This window comes from Ambystoma mexicanum, chromosome 13 (assembly GCF_040938575.1).
Source record: "Ambystoma mexicanum isolate Mex_15411 chromosome 13, UKY_AmexF1_1, whole genome shotgun sequence".
Taxonomy (NCBI): domain Eukaryota; kingdom Metazoa; phylum Chordata; class Amphibia; order Caudata; family Ambystomatidae; genus Ambystoma; species Ambystoma mexicanum.
This window is the reverse complement of record NC_090938.1, coordinates 441,132,853-441,153,473: the sequence shown is the minus strand read 5'-3', so window position 1 is coordinate 441,153,473 and position 20,621 is coordinate 441,132,853. Positions and strand designations below refer to the sequence as shown.

The 20,621-nt window shown below is 49.4% G+C and overlaps 1 protein-coding gene across 2 annotated transcripts in view; it reads left to right on the top strand.

Moving 5' to 3' along the window:
- Window positions 1–434: 434 nt before the first annotated feature.
- Window positions 435–20,621, top strand: part of LOC138521315 (interferon alpha-1/13-like) — a 41,051-nt gene continuing 20,864 nt past the window's right edge. Inside the window, exons 1-2 of one of the 2 annotated variants that reach the window (XM_069634058.1) lie at window positions 435–723; window positions 5,560–5,643. In XM_069634058.1, coding sequence (XP_069490159.1) covers window positions 436–723; window positions 5,560–5,643 — 372 coding nt within the window. In that variant the 5' untranslated portion in view covers window position 435. Of the gene's footprint in view, window positions 724–4,962; window positions 5,436–5,559; window positions 5,644–20,621 lie in introns of those variants that run through there. The other variant, XM_069634059.1, reaches the window with a different exon arrangement.

The following is a 20,621-nucleotide window of genomic DNA, read 5'->3' as shown; positions in this document are numbered from 1 at the left end:
CCGGGGACAACCCGCCAATGGGCGAGCCGTGATTCGGCCTTGGGCAAGAAGGGGGGCGCACGCACTTTTACTGAAGGCTGGGGAGGGTGAGGGGGGGTGAGAAGCTTCCGCACCTTCGTGTGTGCAGCGGCGCAGAGCGCAGGAACTTCCTACCCGACTCCGAAAACGAAACCGGCCCAGAATTAGGGAATTCACGGGGAAGCGGTTGCATCCCAATTGCGAGGTTTTCACTTTTCAGACATGTTCGTTGTTTGGTATAAATGCCCCGCGAGGAGCAGAAGATGTCCGAGAAGAAGCATCCAGCGAAAGAGGAGAGCCTCGGTGCCAGGTGAGTGCGCACTCAGCCCTATCAAGTGGCCATTCCTTCAAGTGTGCATAATGGACGAGGAATGGGTGCCCTGACCTTGTTCCCATCATATTCTAGTGCTGATGACGATGATGACGCTGTCCCTGGGGAGTGTGAGAGGAGCGTGCCTGCTGCTCGGCTGGTGCTCAGTCGCCTTCTCTCTGCACTGCAAGTGGCTGCAGCCTGGGCAGGAGCGCCTCAGCAAAGTGATCCTGCTCAACTTCCAGAGGCTGGTGAGTGGGCACTCGGGGACCTGTGTGATCCAGGGGGGCGCGGGGTGCAGGCTCTCACTGGCAGGAACACAGTATCACTGCAAGTGGCTGCAGCGTGGACAGGAGCGCCTCACCAAAGTGATCCTGCTCAACTTCCAGAGGCTGGTGAGTGGGCACTCGGGGACCTGTGTGATCTGGAGGGGGGCGGGGGGATGCAGACTCTCACTGGCAGGAACACAGTATCATTGCAAGTGGCTGCAGCCTGGGCAATAGCGCCTCAGCAAATTGATCCTACTCAACTTCCAGAGGCTGGTGAGTGGGCACTCGGGACCTGTGTGATCCAGGGGGGTTGGGGGGTGCAGGCTCTCTCACTGGGAGTAAAAAGGTAGGCAGGCTGCGCCAATGAAGCTCAGCGTGCAGCTGCTTGCACAGGATGCTCTGGTGGACCGGCCACAGGCATGATGCGCACAGCTCCAGAAGGCATGATACGCACAGCTCTAGAAGGCACGATGCGCACAGCTCTAGAAGGCACGATGCACACAGCTCTAGAAGGCACGATGCACACAGCCCTAGAAGGCATGATGCACACAGCTCTAGAAGGCACGATGCACAATGCTCTAGAAGGCATGATGCACACAGCTCTAGAAGGCATGATGCACACAGCGCACAGCTCTAGAAGGCACGATGCACGCAGCTCTAGAAGGCATGATGCACGCAGCTCTAGAAAGCATGATGCACGCAGCTCTAGAAGGCATGGTGCGCACTGCTCTAGAAGGCAAGGTGCACACAGCTCTAGAAGGCATGATGCACACAGCTCTAGAAGGTACAATACACACAGCTCTAGAAGGCATCGTGTGCACGGCTCTAGAAGGCACCATGCACACATCAGCTCTAGAAAGCATGATGCACACAGCTCTAGGAGGCACGATGCACACAGCTCTAGAAGGCACGATGCACACAGCTCTAGGAGGTACGATGCACACAGCTCTGGAAGGCATGATGCACACAGATCTGAAAGGAACGATGCACGCTGCTCTAGGAGGCACGATGCACACAGCTCTACAAGGCATGGTGCGCACAGCTCTAGAAGGCACGGTGCACACAGCTCTAGAAGGCACAATGCACACAGCTCTAGAAGGCACGATGCACACTGCTCTAGGAGGCACGATGCACACAGCCCTAGGAGGCACAATGCACACAGCTCTAGAAGGCACGATGCACACAGCACTAGAAGGCATCGTGTGCACAGCTCTAGAAGGCACGATGCACACAGCTCTGGAAGGCACGATGCACACAGCTCTGGAAGGCATGTGCACAGCTCTAGAAGGTATGATGCACACAGCTCTAGAAGGCACGATGCACACAGCTCTAGAAGGCACGATGCACACAGCTCTAGAAGGCATTGTGTGCACAGCTCTAGAAAGCACGATGCACACAGCTCTAGAAAGCACGATGCACACAGCTCTAGAAGGCACGATGCACACAGCTCTGGAAGGCACGATGCACACAGCTCTGGAAGGCATGCACACAGCTCTAGAAGGCACGAAGCGCACAGCTCTAGAAGGCATGATGCACACTCTAGACTAGCAATTATTCTCTGGGTGCAGGTGACTGCCATGGAACAGTCGCTAAATCCAGCAGGCACCTCTGCAGCTTCGATATTCCGCCTGGTGCAGGTCACTCGGCAGGCACATTCTTACATGGAGCAACCAATATCCTGCAGGCATCATTGCACCGCCTGGTGCAGGCCACACTATAGGCACACAACCATAGACCTGCCATATCCACAATCCCAAAGGTTACAGTATCGTTATATCTCCTAGTGTAGTCACCTCTGTGGCATCGCTGAGGTACAGGCACACTCTGATGGACGGAGCACACTGCTCCAGACTGGTGCAGGTAACCTAATGGAAGTCAACAATGTCCTGCAGGCCCCTCTGGGGTATCGCTGGACCTCCTGGTGCAGGGCACTCTACAGGCACATTCACACAGAGCAGTCACTGCTGAGCTGCAGCACCTCTGTGACATCACTCCAGATCACGTCATTCTACAGGCACACTCACAAGGAGCAGTCACAGGTGTGCCACACCTGTGACATCACACCTGTGACATCACTCCAGGTCACGTCACTCTACAGGCACACTCACAAGGAGCAGTCACCGCTGTCCTGCAGGCACCTCTGGGGCGTCGCTGCACCTCCTGGTGCAGGGCACTCTACAGGCACAGTCACACGGAGCAGTCACTGCTGTGCTGCAGCACCTCTGTGACATCACTCCAGGTCACGTCACTCTACAGGCACACTCACAAGGAGCAGTCACCGCTGTCCTCCACGCACCTCTGTCACTCTACAGGCACACTCACAAGGAGCAGTCACCGCTGTCCTCCAGGGACCTCTGTGATGTCACTCCATGTGACGTCACTCTACAGGCACACTCACAAGGAGCAGTCACCGCTGTCCTCCAGGCACCTCTGTCACTCTACAGGCACACTCACAAGAAGCAGTCACCGCTGTCCTCCAGGGACCTCTGTGACGTCAATCCATGTGACGTCACTCTACAGGCACACTCACAAGGAGCAGTCACCGCTGTCCTGCAGGCACCTCTGGGGCGTCGCTGCACCTCCTGGTGCTGGGCACTCTACAGGCACACTCGCCTGGTCCAGTCCCTTCCTGTGAGTGTGCCCTTGGTGTGACCGGCACCAGGTGGTGCAGAGATGCCATAGCGGCGCCTATCTTTGCAGGCCCCTCTATGGCGTCCCTGCACCTCCTGCTGCTGGTCCCGCTAACGCCCTAATTCACAGAGCCTTTTCCAATGGGGGTTTGCCATTCTAAAATGCTTCTATGAATGAGTGCGCACTCGAGTGGCCCAGACACTGCAATCTTACAGAATCACGCGCAAGTCGACGGTGCACGCGCCCCCACTGCTTTCAGAGGGTGGGCTCAGTCTCCCCCCACTCCCAGCTAAAATGAGCAACACTGAATGTCTTCTTTGAATTGATAAATTAAAGCCAATCTCGGGGATGGAACCGACCAGGTGTGCAGGGGGGGCACGTCACCACTGCACTATGCAACCTGATGAGAAATAACAAGTACCTAAAGGGGACATTTCCCATTTCGGTACAACACGTTCCAGAGCAAAACTGTGGTGTATTGGTTCCTGGAGTTTAAAACATACATACTTTTAACGTTTTCAAAAACATGAGAAAACAATATCCTGTCTTGGTTTTGTGTGTGTGTTAATTTTAAGAAAGGCAAATGCCATTCGCCCTGTGCAATTTGGGTGCTTATGCAAAGTCAATGTAATGAATTGTGCATATTCCACCTTGATATGCTCATTTCCGGTGACGTCGCATCCCACTGCGTTTGTTGAGCCCCTCCACTTACATTTTTAGGACTTGACACTTGACGCTGCATTTCCTGGTGTAGGACACAGCACATGCACACCCACATGGACCAGCCGCAGCCTCCCGCCCCCCCCCCTCCAAGGCACCTTTAAAGCATCACTGGTGCAGGACACTGCACGTGCACACTCACACGTGCCGCACAGGCAACCCCAGCTCCTAGTACATGTGACGGTTTAATAACAGACCAGCTCCGTCCAGGGAACTCATCGCATCATCACTGTTAGTGCAGCGCCATCACGCGCCCTGCCTGTTGCCAGGGGAGTTGCTAGGTCTGGAAAAGACCTGGGGCTAAGCTGATGTCAGAACTATTGGGACTGGGGGCTAGCTAGTCTTTTGGCTGTAGCTCCTGAGATTCTATCCGGGGCTACAACCAAAAGATCAGGGGCTATAGCCCCCTTAGCCCCCCCCTAGCAACGCCCCTGCCTGTTGCGGTGCCACGCAGACAGCTGGACAGTAGTACCACACCCCCAGGTGCAAGCAATGGCATCCTACAGGGAGCTGTCCCACATCACTGCATCTCCTAAGACAGGACACGCCATCTCCCGAAAACAGACGCACACAGGGGGGCCGGACGCATGAAACGCACGCGCAGGCGCAGAGCATCACCCCCGCACTGCACCCCCGGTGCAGGTTAGGAGATTAGGCGCAAAGTGCAGAACAACACTGACAAGATAATGGCTGCGACAGTTAAACGCCTCTTTGGCGACGTTTGTGGAGTTTCTGATGTATGTCAGATGGTCCCACTCTGCCGAAATGTTGTATCATGTTGTTTTGGTGGAAATCCACGCAAGTGGAAGAAACGTAAAAAAAGTAAACCCTGGTAGTCCAGTGGGCTAATGCACTAACTGCAGCGATCTGTGTGGAACCGGCAGGTCACGTGTTTAGAATGAATGACCGCCCGTAGCTGTCCCTGTTCTTCATTGGTGGCCATCATTGAGCAACAGCAGCAATGCTTATTGCAGGGCTTGGTGGTTAACCGCTAGGGAAATTGGCGCCAACCGGGCGATTGCGTAGCTCTTTATAGACAACGCCCATTTCGCCTCTATAACATTGTCGGTAATTCTTTTCTTACCGAGAGGCATTCTATGCGGGCACTGTAATAATTACCTGTACACAAAGCTTGTCAGACCCTCCTAAAACAAGGAGACGAGGTTACAAAGGGTTAACACCCTAGACAGCCAGGTTGCTGTGCCATGACCATAGGGAGTCGCCTTCCAATCGTCTCCAGGGGTCTTATCTGCCTCATTCCGCACATGTCATTGTATCATTCCGAGCGGAGGGTTCATCCCCGCCTCACACTACAGACCAAAGCATCAAACGCTCGCCTGTTGCTGCAAAGGAATATATCCGCCACAGTGACGCGAGCGCCACCTGCTGGGGATATCGTGGGGCCGCACCCATCAAGCCTTCCCATCTCCCGGCCACGCCAGTGTGAGCAGCGGCGCTGGTGGGGAATGGCAGCTCTGTGGTATATTGTAAGACGTTAATATTTGCTGTCTGTCACCTCTTGGTACCATTGAATGACCTCGAAACGGCTGCCGCTGCCCCCCCTGATGCCGCCTGCTCATTATAACGCTGCTCATGTTTTGACATTTCCAGGGAGACGGCGAGGTCTTCCCCACGCAGTGCGTGAAGCAGAGCGGTTTTCCTGCCGACATCGACGCCGTCTACAATACGACAGAGGTAACGTCGAGGTTGAATGCTTGCACGAAGAGGGTATGGGAGAGGCGTTTAGGTTTCAGAGCAGCTATCTACTGCAGGAGAAATGTCTTTATGTATTTATTTATTTATTTATTAGCATTTATAAAGCGCTCACACAGCCCAGGGGCATGGAGGTGCTGTTACAGGAATATGTCTTAGTTGCAACAGAGAGGTGGGCGATGGGTTACATTAGCCCGCATACATGTATGGTTACAATGTTTAGGTGAGCGGGTTGGTTACAGTCGCCTTTCATTGGTTAGAAAAGCTTGGGTGGTTCTACCATTACAGTTACATTGTTCCAGCCTGAATAGCAGGCAGCAAGGTTACATTTGAGCTGTGGTCGTACTGTATCAACTTTTAGACAAACAGTCTGGTTTTGACGGCCTTGCGGAACGCGAGATGAGAAGGGTCACTTCTGAGGGAGTGCGGCAGTGCGTTCCAGTGTCTGGAGGCAATGAATGGGAAGCTAGCGCCACCGCCTCTTGCACGTTTAATTCTTGGGACTGGCAGTAGATTGGAATATGGGGTTCTAGGGTCTTGCAGCAGGAGGCAGGAGGGCTCTGTTAGAAAGGTAGGGCGGTGCAGTGTGGTGGAGGCATGTATGCGTGATGGCAAGTGTCTTGAACAGGATGCGCTGGTGGACAGGCAGCCAGCGCGCTTGTTGTCTGGCTTCAGAGATATGTTCCCGTTTGGAGATGCCCAATGCTGCACAGAGGGCGTTATTCTGAATAGTTTGTAGTTTGTCCAAGTTTTGTGCTGAGGTGGCTGTATAGAGTACATTACAGTAGTCTAGCCTTGAGCCTATGATGGTTCACGCAAATTGAAACAATTCCAGTCCCTGTTACTCGAGCTCGGAAGATGAGCAGCGTCACAGAGTTGCCTGAACGGCAGACGTGCTCTTTACAAATCCCAAGTAAGATAACACTAGCCAGGGCCAACCTCAGCTCTGGCAACACCCGGGGTGAAGCAAAATTTGGCTCCGACCCTCCCCTGTCAAGGCGGCGCTGGGGGACGGAGGGGACGCCAAATTTGGGGTTGCGCTGCCACACCAGCACACGGCAGCCTTTCAAAGTCTGCCCATGCTGGTGTAGCAGCAGCGCTATATTGAAATGAAAAGCGCCTAGCTCCCATGCTGGAGCGCCCTGCACTTTTGCAGAATGAGCCACACTTTTCTGTACATTCTGGTGCTTCTGAAATACAATTCTTGTTGTCAGCGGGTCCGAGTGTTGTTTGGAATCACACGAAATAGTTTTTTTCACGTTTTTGTCTTGCTCATTTTTGCCACTCTCAATTCTATCAAAACCAAAAGTTTTTGGCTGGTAGGTTTTGAATAAATCATAGCCACGGAAAGACCACATGCAAAGAGAATTCAAAAGACATGATTTGTTTTTGCTTTGTCACCCCGAGGGCCCAGACGTGGGTCCTGTGCCTGCTGGGCGTAGAGACTCAAGCTAGTCCTTACTGATGATGCCCTTTGCGGCTGAAACATGTCTGGGGATGCTTGTGGTCTCGTGCAGAAGGGATGTGACCTAGCAGTTCGTGCTGGACTACCCCCTTGCAGGTGGGACCAAGCCTGATTTGCATATGGTCTTTCCCCTTCTGTAATGGCTTGGCAGGCAAAGAATGATGGTTTGGAGGGTTTCCCCAGCAATTGCCAGAAGTTTAAGATTAATTCTAAACCTTCCAGGCATCACCTCTTTGTTTTTGCTTCCAACTCTATAACATTCGCTCAGTCCGTCCTTTTCTCACCTTTCCGGTGTTGGAGGCACTGATCTTGACATTGGTCTTCTCAGGACTTGCATGCTGGTCGTGCCTCCCTGCCTATACTCTTGTCCCACTCCGGTCAATCTATCACTTTGCTAATTGTTTTCTTGGTGGTCTTCCCCCGCACTCCCATTTCCTCCTTCTCTCACTTTCTTTTCCTATACCTCTACCCTTTCGCTCTCTCTGCCTTCTTTTCAAACATGTCCTTGAACTTTTCCTCCCTAGCTTTCTTCGTTTGTGTCTTTGAATATGCCTCACTGCGCTCTTCACCCCTTGCTGTTTCTTCTGGTCTTATCATGACTGCCTTCCTCAAAAGAGTCGAAGATGCTCCTTAGGAAGACTTTCAAGACATCCCAGCACAGAGAGAGGGCAATATTCAGGGAGATACTCCCATAACAAAGGCCTCTAGGATTCAAGGACCCAATCAGACACCTTAGACGGCCAAAATCCCGAGGAAGCTAGCCCCAAGGGCAATGGCTTATTTTAATATTATTGGTCACTAATATCACGCTTAATGCTGGACATTTTCAGCTTCTAAGTGTAGACTGGGTATTCAACCCATGTTGCACAGAATCATCATGCTCCCGGGGTGAGGGTGTTGCCCCTGAGCCATCCTCCCAGCCCCCTAATAATGCTTAGACAGCATGCTTATCTTCAAAAGGATAAACAAATAGTAAAAGTACAAACAGCTTGTACCAATTAAACCAAAGCTACATAATAAATATTTCTCTTTCATAGGTTTGTAAATAACAACAATGAATTTATGTAAGGACTCATGTTGGTTTAAGATTTTGGGTGGTAATCAGATTTTGTTTACATCAACGGCTATTTGTATTGGTATTATATATTAATTAAAACAGGGTATATATAAATGAATGTAAATAAGAGTTTGTACATTTTAGTAAATTGTAATTTTCTTAATTATGCAATTACATGCATATCAACAACAATGTATAAAAGGTTTCACATGAACCAAAGCATAAGTAAACAAATACATGAATGCATAATAGCCATTCGCAATGATCAGATAATCGGAAAAGAGTTACAACTTCCAGTACATCAATTCAGATTCCTTAAAAAAACACGTTGTTGAGGTTATAACTGAATACTTTACCAGATCCATTAGATTCTATCCATTTATAGAATAGTTAACTACATTTAAATATAAATAAATATTCCAAAGGGTCCTCTTAACTAATTGTTAATATCGTTATGGCGTGCTTCAAAGAGCTAGCAGAATGTATTTAGATCTTGAATTTCTTCCTAATCTTGTGGAGGGGTTTTGAAAATTGTGGCACCATTAGACGGTGTCATCATAAACATGGCCTTGTTGGACGTATCCCAGCCTTTGAATTCTGGAGATCTCTCTGCGTTACCGTGAGATCTACAATGTCCTCCCTCGTCCTTAATCAAAGGGCAGTGAATAGGTGACATAAAGGCGCTATTCCCCATGGAGCAGGCACAATAATCCTTGTCCACTTCCACTGAGACCCGCCTTTTTTTGTTACATTGCTGCTAAATCTGGTTTGATTGTCAATTGAATAATCAACAATTTTGACGTCTAGAGTAAGATACCCTAACAGTTAATTGTGCCTACTAGTCTTCAAATATAAGTGACATGACTGTTTGGCAGAGTATCTCTCAGATCGAAAAGCCCAATTACAGGCATATTTTCATGGGGCAATAATTGGTGCGCATCTGCAAAAACATGTAGAGACAAGCTCTATGCATGTTTTTCCCCGATTAGGGCCATTTCCCGCACGCAGGTGGAAAGGGTTGAATCTCTACGGATCCCTGCTTGCTTTTTACAACTGCAGTAAGTATGCAGACTCCATAGGAATATATTGGATTGTAATGATGGCCACCATGTGCGAAAATGGCCGCCACCATTCCTGAGTGTCAATGCTTTAGACAGCACATGATTGACTAAACACAGAGTCCTCCACTTATCCAAATGATCGCCTTTGGGAATAGAATGACCTATTCCCCTTGTTAGTTCTTTAAATACAATTCTTAAGCACCCGTGATTGCGACCCACGCAACACATTGGGAGCAAGCGCACCTTTTTTTTGAAGGGTGACCCACAGCGTCACTTAACAGTGGCTCTTCATTTTACGGTTCTATGTGATTTCATCAACAGCACTTACAGAGTGGCAATTTACTTTGTGGAACTTTATATGTGGCATTTCTTCTTTTATTAGGGGCCACTCATCCCCACACCACCCCGTTTCCCACCCCTACCGTTTTCCACCCTCTATACCCCTACTCTTCAACATATACCTTACAATTTTACCGGCATGAAGTTACTACCGCAAAATAATTTACCACTCAGTAATTCTGCCTATGAAACAACGGTACATGCTCATGGAGAGAGTGGTCATCTACCCAAACAGGGTTGCAGAAGCTGCGGGGGGACACGTGCATGCCATGGACAGAAGCCCTATTCCAGGGGAATCTGCCGCGCTTTGTACCATCACTATATGTTCCTGTCTCTGGCTTCCCAAAAATTGTTTCCAAGAAAAAGAAAATCACCAAGAAGCAATTGTGTGATGAATTGAGCACTGCTTATGCCACAACTCTGTGTTGGTACTCTTGTTCCAAAGAGAATTGCCTACCATTTCTGTGCTGAACTGCTCTTGGGCAGGACAAAGACTGATAGGTTGTGGATATTTCTCTTCTGTGTAAGGGACAGTGAGCTAAACAATCTGGTTGAGACTCCCCCGACTGAGGCCAGTTGAGAGACTCCCAGAAGCCCCTGTTTTGCATATTGAAAAACAACTTTGGATCTCACCCTAAATTACTAGGGTAATCCAGACATTGACCCCTTGCTCACTGTTCTAAGAGAGCCACAGCTCCACCTCACTGATGAGGCCCAGCCAGGCCAAAACACGTATCTGGGGTTGCTGTTGGCACTCTTGTTCAGAAGGGAATTGCCTAGCATTTCGGTGCTGAACTGCTCTTGGGCAGGACAAAGACTGATATGTTGTGGATATTTCTCTTCTGTGAAAGGGATAGTGAGCTAAAAAATCTGAACCCCCTGTTTTGCATATTAAAAAGTAACTTTGGGTCTCACCCTAAGTTACTAGGGTAATCCAGGAGTGGACCCTGTTAGGAAAGATTTCATTATTGTATGTCATTTTCCCTCCATGTGTCAACCCCCAAACCTTTTGCTGCTGTTTTACACCCTGATCTAGACTTTGCCAGAGAAGCACAGCCCTCAGCTGCACTCCTCTGGACTTTCGCTCACTTTTTATGGGGAAACTGACATGCCCTTAAGACAGTCAGTACTGGGAGACTTTGTTTCCCTTAGTCCTTTCCTCATGTTGCAACTTTTGTGCAACATGTAACAAGAGTGCAATGTAACTTACTTTACAGCACCCTTGGGTCTCCAGTCTTTCCAAAGGCCCTAAAAACTCTCGCTTGACTTTTTACGAACTGTGCAGATGTGTCATAGGCAGGACTGGTGGCAGCTATCGTTTTCATGTATTTTTAACCCTTTCTTGCCATGGTATCCACGCTTACCGCGATTAGCACACATTGGTGGCCTGGCTCCCAAAATGGCCATACCACAAGGTTCTTTCTCCTGTCCTTTGGCCATCTTGCCCCTTCACCTACCCCAGGTCGAGCCGACCCAGGGCAGTCCTTATTTGGTCATGCACTTTCCCGCGAAACCCAAAGCTTTCACGGGCTTCTGCATGCCTGGTGTGTGCCTCCAGGATGTGGGCTGGGATGTCTGGTACACATCCTGGGTGCCAGAGAGTCTGTAGTGTCCTGAATGCCTGGGACCACCGTGGTCCATGATTGGTCCACGTATGGTGTGCGTGTTTGTGAGCAGATTTCCCATTGGGTCCTCTTCATTTTGGCACGAAGGCAACTTTGGATAAGAGGAGGCTGTTAACACCACTACCATGTCGATCTCCTGAGTTCACACGAACAACGGATAAGGATCCAAGTATCCTGCAACAAGAAGCCGAGTTGAGGAACCGCTGATAACCCGCTGGAAGGTTTGGCACCCTGAGCCCGCTATCGTCCCGTGGGACCCCTCTGGATCTGATCATCCTAGAAGGTCTGCGAAGACGCTTCGACCCGTTGGAATAGTGGGATCAACTATTCTCAGCATCTTCAACAAACCGTGAAAGTAAGCCCCTTCGGAAGTGTCCCTGGGCCAACCAGTGGGCTGACCAGCTTACACGAGATGTTTGCTCTGATACCACCACCGTTTTGAGGAGGCCCTTGAAACTTGGAATACTGCTTGCTCTGTGTTCACGGCACCCTCACACCGAATTTCGTACACTATGCATTCCCAGGTCTGACGTGAGACGAGTGCGCCCGGACCGGAGTAAACGCGGTTACTGTGTTGCCCTGCTGTGGCAACGACCTGTGCAAGTTTGCTGCATTTGTGACCTCCTTGCCCCTGAAGCCTGCTGCAGTGAAGCTGGGCCGATTCCTCCTCCCAGAGCAGAGAAATCGCCACTGTCCCGTTTGGGAATCATCGCTTTATCTCTGAGTCTACACGGTGTCGAGACGTCCTGATTGTCGCATTCGAACCTGCCAGCGAAGTGGACTGTACTGGCGAAGTTTGGGTCTGCCTGCGTCGGGGACCGGTGAGTAATCCTTACCGCAACCTGTGGCCCCTAGCGCAGGAGTCCATTTTTATGCATGAAGTTGCCCCCGTGGGCCCCTTTCCTTTCCACAGCTATTGCGAAATAGCGACTCCATCCCACACTCTTAAACTGCCTCTGCCCTCAAGTGGAGGTCCTATTTGAATAGTGGGAACTTGTTCTTCATCGCCTCATCCACCTTCCTGAGCTGCTAGCGACCCTTGAAGAGACCCTATTTTGTCCATTGGCACAAGCGCGTGCATGTACTATTGAGCATAAGGCTCCTCTCTTCGTAGGGCTTGGACTGCCTCTTAGTGAGGTGCATTTCTGATGTCGAACTGGGTCTAAAGATTACCTGCACTGCCTGTTTTCCTCCCCATCTAGGTGGTCTACATATTTCGTGCTTATAATCCCTTAGACCCCTATGGCCTTGTATATATATGGTGTTGGTTGTGATGTATTGGTTTACTTTGGTATTACTGTGATTCTTTGCTATGGTCTATGCTACAAAGGCCTTGTATTAAATGTGTCTATATTTTTAATATAACACCTGTCTGGAGTAATTTGTAAGTGTCCTTGCTTTGTGTGCTCATTGAGGTCTTTCAGTCACCCTCAGCCCTCTTGAGACTTAGTCTTGACCGCCTGCCATAGCTACCCTGATTGGTCTGGCTTGTCCAGAGGTTGCCCTGTTCCAAGAAACTAGGCTGGCCTCCTGAACCTCTGCCCCTCCTGGTCAGAGTTCAGAAATCCTTCTTAACAAATTGGTGTACAGCGGTGGGATAGGACTGAAGGTATCCAGTGTTGCACATGAGTGAAGGCATTTCAAGTTATTTCAACCAGGACATGTAGTGAATTGTTGTGGTATAACTTTTAAAAGGCCATAGTCCTATCTAACAGTATGGAAACAAGTGCCTTGTTAACTTTGAAGGCTTCTAAATCCGAAACATTGAGAAAAATGTGTGCTGAGAGAGGTGTTCCCTCTCAAGGCACCAAAGCAGAAATGATCCAGAGAATCATAGATTGGCAATAAGCACAGCTTAGAGTTGGAGCTCCTGAGGACAGTGCAGAAGGAGGTGGGGCTGCTCTCACTGGTGGAACTGATGGTTATACCGCTGCACTGATCCCCAGCAACCATGAGGACATGGAGGATGGCATGTCTAGTGTTTCCTCTGCCAGTGTTGATGGGGAGGCCATGCTTGAAGTCAAGAAGCAAGAACTGCTGTTTAGGCAGAAGGTGCTTGAGTTCAATATGGCCAAACTGAAAATAGAGCAGGCAGAAAAACAAAAAGACAGAGATCATCAGTTGGAACTGGCCAAGCTTCAAGTTGCCAATGGATCCAAGGGTCCTGGACATGGGTCTGGGGCCTCCTCTCATCCAAGGTTTCCAAAAGATCTGCTCAGTGTGTATGAGGAGAAGAATGACATTATGGACTGGCTGAATACATTTGAGTATGCATGTGAAGTTCAACAAGTTGACAATGCTGATAAGATTGCCTGGTTACTTAGCAGACTGCCCCATTCTGGCTGCAGTGCCATTATGGAAATGTCGAAAGCTGAGAGAGCAGATTTTGCAATGTTGAAGCAGACTCTCATCTTAAAGTTTGGAAAGACTCCTGCCCAATACTTAAAGAGGTTCAGAGAGTATAAAAAGAAAGAAGGTGGTACTTGGGTATCTTATGTAACTGAATCCTTAAAAAATTTGACTGGCTGGGTCGAAGGTTATAAGGTTTCTACCTTTGAAGGTATGATAAGTCTTGTCATGCTGGAACATATTTTTGCATCTTCTTCCCCTGAGCTTAAGCAGCATTTGGCAGATTCAAAGGAGATAGATCATAAGAAGCTGGCCATTGCAGCAGATTTGTGGGTGTCACATAGAGTGTCCCATAAGGACATGACTCATCCTGGTAAGCAGGAGGAAGGGAAAAAGTCCAAAGACAAAGAGGGTGGGGAAACTGATAAAACGTCCTCCCATATAGGCCACAAAAAGAAAAATAAGTGTAAGACACAAGAGAACTCACAGGGAAGTGGATGTCAGCCTCCAAAACAGAACTCTGGTTATAATAAGCCTCCCTATGTAAACAGACCCAATGGATCTTGTTTTGCTTGTGGAGCAACTGACCACGTGAAGGGGGATCCCAGATGTAAGGTTAAACCTTTGGGGGTCCACTCTGCAAATCTGGCCTTCTCCTCCTATGAGGAAGAAGAGATTACAGGGGCATCCTTCTCCTCATACTCCTTCCCCAGTGGGATAGAAGCTGAGGTAGTTTTAGTTTCCCTGGGTTCCTGGGAGCCTAAAGTCTCAGAAGCCTATGCTAGGATTCCAGATAACACCAATCACTACTTTAAGGACAGTGTGCTGATCAATGGAGTAGATACTCCAGCTCTTAGGGATCGTGGGTGCAGTCGAACTGTAGTGGATTCTACCTTGGTAGACCCAGAGGAAGTTACCAGAGCTACTCTGATGCCCACTAAATTGGCTGATGGCCCACCTCTCATGTTCCCAGTAATGCCTGTAAATCTTGCTATCAATGGTACAGCAGTCAGGATTCCAGTGAGCATTCAGAGAAGTGTCCAAGGAAAGGTCTTGTTGGGCAATGATCTCAGAGCTTTAGGGCTTGTGGGAGACACTGCTGACAGACCCTGCACAAGGTCTCAAACAAGGGCAGCACTGGCCAAGACCACTGCCCAGCCAAAGGGGAAACCCACGGCTAAAGGAGTCAGAAAATCAAAAAGAGGGAAAGAAAATATTCCCCCTAACTCACCTACCACTGAGGTGGAGGTAGTTGGTCAATCACCAGGACCTGATGAGGAGGTGGTGATGCCTGAAGTATTGGACCCCAATGACCATCCTGAACTAAATGACTTATTAGTAGAAGGTGGTCCTAACAGGGAGGAATTCAGTAAAGGCCAACGTGAGTGCCCATCTCTGAAAGGCCTAAGGAGACAGGCCTGCTCCCAGCTTGAGGGTGAACCTCCTGGGAAGCATCGGATTTATTGGGAAGGTGGGCTCCTTTATAGTGAACCCACAGAGTCTACAGAAGGACACCATAGGAGGTTGGTGGTTCCCCTTGCTGTAAAACCCTTCCTCCTTCAGCTGTCGCATGAAGTGCTCCTTGCTGGTCACCTTGGAATTAAGAGGACCAAGCAAAGGTTATCCATGCACTTCTACTGGCCCAAGATGGGGGTGCAAATAGAAAGTCACTGCAGGAGTTGTGCCTCCTGCCAGTTATCTGGTAAGAGGGGCTCAACAATCCAAGCTCCATTGGTACCACTCCCATTTGTGGGGGTACCATTTGAGAGGGTAGGGATCGACATTGTTGGTCCCCTTGACCCTGAAACATCCTCAGGCAATAGATTTATCCTGGTGCTGGTCGACCATGGTATCCTGAGGCCATCCCATTGAAAACTATAACTGCCAAGTCAGTTGCAAAAGCTTTACTTGGCATCTTTACTAGGGTTGGCTTCCGTAAAGAAGTTGTGTCTGACAGAGGCAGCAACTTTATGTCCAAGTATATGCAGGCTATGTGGAAAGAATGTTGGGTCACCTACAAGTTTTCTTCCGCCTACCACCCCCAGACCAATGGTCTGGTGGAAAGGTTTAACAGAACCTTTAAAAAAAGTATGATTGGGGCTCTGGAAGAACCTCAGAGAAGAAAATGGGATCTTCTCTTACCATGCTTACTGTTTACCTACAGAGAGGTACCACAAGAGGGTGTTGGCTTCAGCCCCTTCGAACCTCTGTTCGGTCACCTTGTAAGGGGACCCTTAGCCAAAGTCAAGGAGGGATGGTAGATGCCCACTCCCTCCATCACTACTAACATAGCAGATTATGTGCTAGGGCTCAGAAAAAGGATGGTACTCCTGATGGGTCTGGCTAGTGACAAGTTGAAGGCAGGACAAGCTCTGGTGAAACATTGGTATGACCAGAAAGCTTCCACCATCAACTTTACACCTAGTGAGCAAGTCCTGATCATGAATCCCATAAGGCCTGGGGCTTTGCAGGATAAATGGTCAGGCCCTTACACAGTGGTGGAGTCACTGGGTGAGATCACCTATTTAGTGGACCTTGGAAGGCCTGGACAGGCTCCAAAAGTGTTCCATGTAAATAGGCTGAAGGCTTTCATCCAAAGAGTTGAAATCGCAGCACTGCTATTGGCTTCAGATGTTGAGAAAGAGGAGTCTGAACCTCTTCCTGACCTGTTCCCAGGCAGTCCTTCAGATACCTCCATTGAGGGTGTCCAAGTGGCCCCTCACCTGACTTCTGATCAACAGGCTGAGGTGAGAAGTTTGCTTAGGCAATTTTCCCCCCTGTTTTCACAGTCCCCTGGTTTGACACCTTGGTGCAAACATAACATAGACACACGAAACCGTGTACCTACCAAAAGTAGGGGATACAGAATGTCAGACAAAGTAAGGTCTTACATTAAGACAGAGGTCAACAAAATGTTGGATCTTGGGGTGATTGAAACCTCCAGTAGTTCTTGGTCCAGCCTTGTGGTTTTGGTACCAAAAGCAGGTACTTCTGAATTGAGGTTCTGTGTGGATTACAGGGCTCTGAATGCTGTCACCAAGACAGATGCCTACTCCTTGCCAAGAACAGATGAGCTGGTGGATACCTTGGGTGCCTCCAAGTACCTCAGCACGTTTGACCTCACTGCAGGCTATTGGCAAATAGCCCTTGCAGAACATGCCAAGGAGAAGACAGCTTTCTCAACTCCAGTGGGCCTTTACCAGTTCAGGGTAATGCCTTTTGGATTGAAGAATGCCCCTGCCACTTTCCAGAGGCTTGTGAATCATGTGTTGAATGGGTTGGATGAATTCTGTCTTGCATATCTGGATGATATAGCAGTTTTCAGTGCCACCTGGGAAGACCATGTGAAACACCTTGGGATTGTGTTACAGGCTCTTCAGAAGGCCCACTTGACCATAAAGGCCAGCGAGTGCCAGATTGGACAAGGATCAGTGGTTTACCTTGGACAGGAAGTAGGTGGAGGGAGGATACAGCCTCTACCCAGTAAACTACAAGCAGTTCAAGACTGGCCTACCCCCACTACACAAACCCAAGTGAGAGCCTTCTTAGGACTCACTGGGTACTACAGAAATTTCATGGCAGACCATGGTACCATAGCTGCCCCTCTGACTGCTCTCACTACTCCAAAGAAACCCAAGAAGGTAACTTGGACTGAAGACTGTAGGAAGGCCTTCAATGGCTTAAAAGACTCCTTGTGCCAGGCCCCTGTCCTCAGGGCCCCTGATTACCAAAGACCTTTTATTGTGCAGACAGATGCCTTGGACACTGGGATAGGAGCTGTACTATCACAAGTAGATGAGAAGGGTAAGAAACACCCTATTGGCTTCATTAGTTGCCAGCTTAAGGACAGAGAGCTCAGATGGTCCACAGTGGAGAAAGAATGTTTCTCTGTTGTGTGGGCCCTTAGGAAGCTGAGGCCCTACCTCTATGGGACCCACTTCACTGTGCAAACTTACCATAAGCCCATAAGCCAATGAACATGAAGGGAGAGAATCCAAAGTTGCTTAGGTGGTCCATAAGTTTGCAAGGCTTTGACTTCACTATTGAGCACAGGCCAGGTGTCCAACATAGCAATGCTGATGTGTTGTCAAGAATGTTTAACCGACCTGAACAAGAAACTCATCCAGGGGTGGATTAGTTCCCCATGTCCTTAGTCTGGGAGGGGCGAGTGTTAGGAAAGATTTCATTATTGTATGTAATTTTCCCTCCATGTGTCAACCCCCAAACTTTTTGCTGCTGTTTTACACCCTGATCTAGACTTTGCCAGAGAAGCACAGCCCTCAGCTGCACTCCTCTGGGCTTTCGCTCACTTTTTATGGGGAAACTGACATGCCCTTAAGACAGTCAGTACTGGGAGACTTTGTTTCCCTTAGTCCTTTCCTCATGTTGCAACTTTTGTGCAACATGTAACAAGAGTGCAATGTAACTTACTTTACAGCACCCTTGGGTCTCTAGTCTTTCCAAAGTCCCTAGAAACTCTTGCTGGACTTTTTACGAACTGTGCAGATGTGTCATAGGCAGGACTGGTGGCAGCTATCGTTTTCATGTATTTTGAACCCTTTCTAGCCATGTTAACCGCGCTTACCGTGATTGGCACGAATAGGTGGCCTGGCTCCCAAAATAGCAATGCCACGAGGTTCTTTGTCCTGTCCTTTGGCCATCTTGCCCCTTCACCTACCCCAGGTCGAGCTGACCCGGGGCAGTCCTTATTTGGTCATGCACTTTCCCGCGAAACCCAAAGCTTTCACGGGCTTCTGCATGCCTGGTGTGCGCCTCCAGGATGTGGGCTGGGATGTCTGGTCCCACTACACATCCTGGGTGCCAGAGTGTCTGGAGTGTCCTGAATGCCTGGGACCACCGTGGTCCATGATTGGTCCACTGTTTGGTGTGCGTGTTTGTGAGCAGATCCCCCATTGGGTCCTCTCTGTTTTGGCACGAAGGCAACTTTGGATAAGAGGAGGCTGGAAACACCACTACCATGTTGATCTCCTGAGTTCACACGAACAAAGGCTAAGGAGCCAAGTATCGTGCAACAAGAAGCTGAGTCGAGGAACCGCTGGTGACCCGCTTGAAGGTTTGGCACCCTGAGCCTACTATCGTCCCTTGGGACCCCTCTGCATCTGATTGTCCTAGAAGGTCTGCGAAGACGCTTTGACCCGTTGGAATAGTGGGATCAACTATTCTCAGCATCTTCAACAAACCTTGCAAGTAAGCCCCTTCGGAAGTGTCCCTGGGCCAACCAGTGGGCTGACTAGTTTACACGGGATGTTTACTCTGATACCGCCACCGATTGGAGGAGGCCCTCGAAACTTGGTATACTGCTTGCTCTGTGTCCATGACACCCTCACACCGAATTTCGTACACTTGGCATTCCCAGGTCTGAAGTGAGACGAGTGCGCCCGGACCGGAGTAAACGCAGTTACCGCGTTGCCCTGCTGTGGCAATGACCTGTGCAAGTTCACTGCATTTGTGACCCCCTTGCCCCTGAAGCCTGCTGCAGTGAAGCTGGGCCGAGCCCTCCTCCCGGAGCAGAGAAATCGCCACTGTCCCATTTGGGAATCATAGCTGTATCGCTGAGTCTACACGGTGTCGAGACGTCCTGATTGTCGCATTCGAACATGCCAGCGAAGTGGACTGTACTGGCGAAGTTTGGGTCTGCCTGCATCGGGGACCGGTGAGTAATCCTTACCCCAACCGGTGGCCCCTAGCGCAGGAGCCCATTTTTATGCACAAAGTGGCCCCCAAGGTCCCCTTTCCTTTCCACAGCTATTGCAAAATAGCGACGCCATCCCACACTCTTAAACTGCCTTTGCCCTCAAGTGGAGGTCCTATTTGAATAATGGGAACCTGTTCTTCATCGCCTCATCCACCTTCCTGAGCTGCTAGCCACCCTTGAAGAGACCCTATTTTGTCCATTGGCACAAGCGTGTGCATGTACTATTGAGCATAAGGCTCCTCTCTTCGTAGGGCTTGGACTGCCTCTTAGTTAGGTGTATTTCCGATGTCGAACTGGGTCTAAAGATTACCTGCACTGCCTGTTTTCCTCCCCATCTAGGTGGTCTACATATTTCGTGCTTACAATCCCTTAGACCCCTATGGTCTTGTATATATATATAGTGTTGGTTGTGATGTATTGGTTTACTTTGGTATTACTGTGATTCTTTGCTATGGTCTATGTTACAAAGGCCTTGTAATAAATGTGTCTATATTTTTAATATAACACCTGTCTGGAGTAATTTGTAAGTGTCATTTCTTTGTGTGCTCATTGAGGTCTTTCAGTCACCCTCACCCCTCTTGAGACTTAGTCTTGACCGCCTGCCATAGCTACCCTGATTTGTCTGGCTTGTCCTGCGGTTACCCTGTTCCAAGAAACTAGGTTGGCCTTCTGAACCTCTGCCCCTCCTGGTCAGAGTTCAGAAATCCTTCTTAACAGACCCCTTGCTCACTGTTCTTAGAGAGGCACAGCTCCACGTCACTGATGAGGCGCAGCCAGGCCGAAACACGTGTCTGGGGTTGCTGTTGGTACTCGTGTTCAGAAGAGTTTTGCCGAGCATTTCGCTGCTGGACTGCCCTTGGGCAGGACAAATACTGATATGTTGTGGATATGTCTCTTCTGTAAAAGGGATAGTGAGCTAAAAAATCTGGTTGAGACTCCCGGCGACTGAGGCCGGTAGAGAGACTCAAAGAACCCCCTGTTTTGCGTATTAAAAAATAACTTTGGGTCTCACCCTAAATTACTAGGGTAATTCAGACATGGATCCATTTCTCACTGTTCTTAGAGAGGCACAGCTCCACCTCACTGATGAGGCCCAGCAAGGCTGAAACACGTGTATGGGGTTGCTGTTGGGACTCTTGTTCTGAAGAGAATTGCCATGCATTTCAGTGGTGGACTGCTCTTGGGCAGGACAAAGACTGATATGTTGTGGATATTTCTCTTCTGTGAAAGGCATAGTGAGCTAACAAATCTGACTGAGACCGGTAGAGAGACTCCAGGAACCCCCCGTTTTGCATATTAAAAAGTAACTTTGGGTCTCACCCTAAATTGCTAGGGTAATCCAGACTTG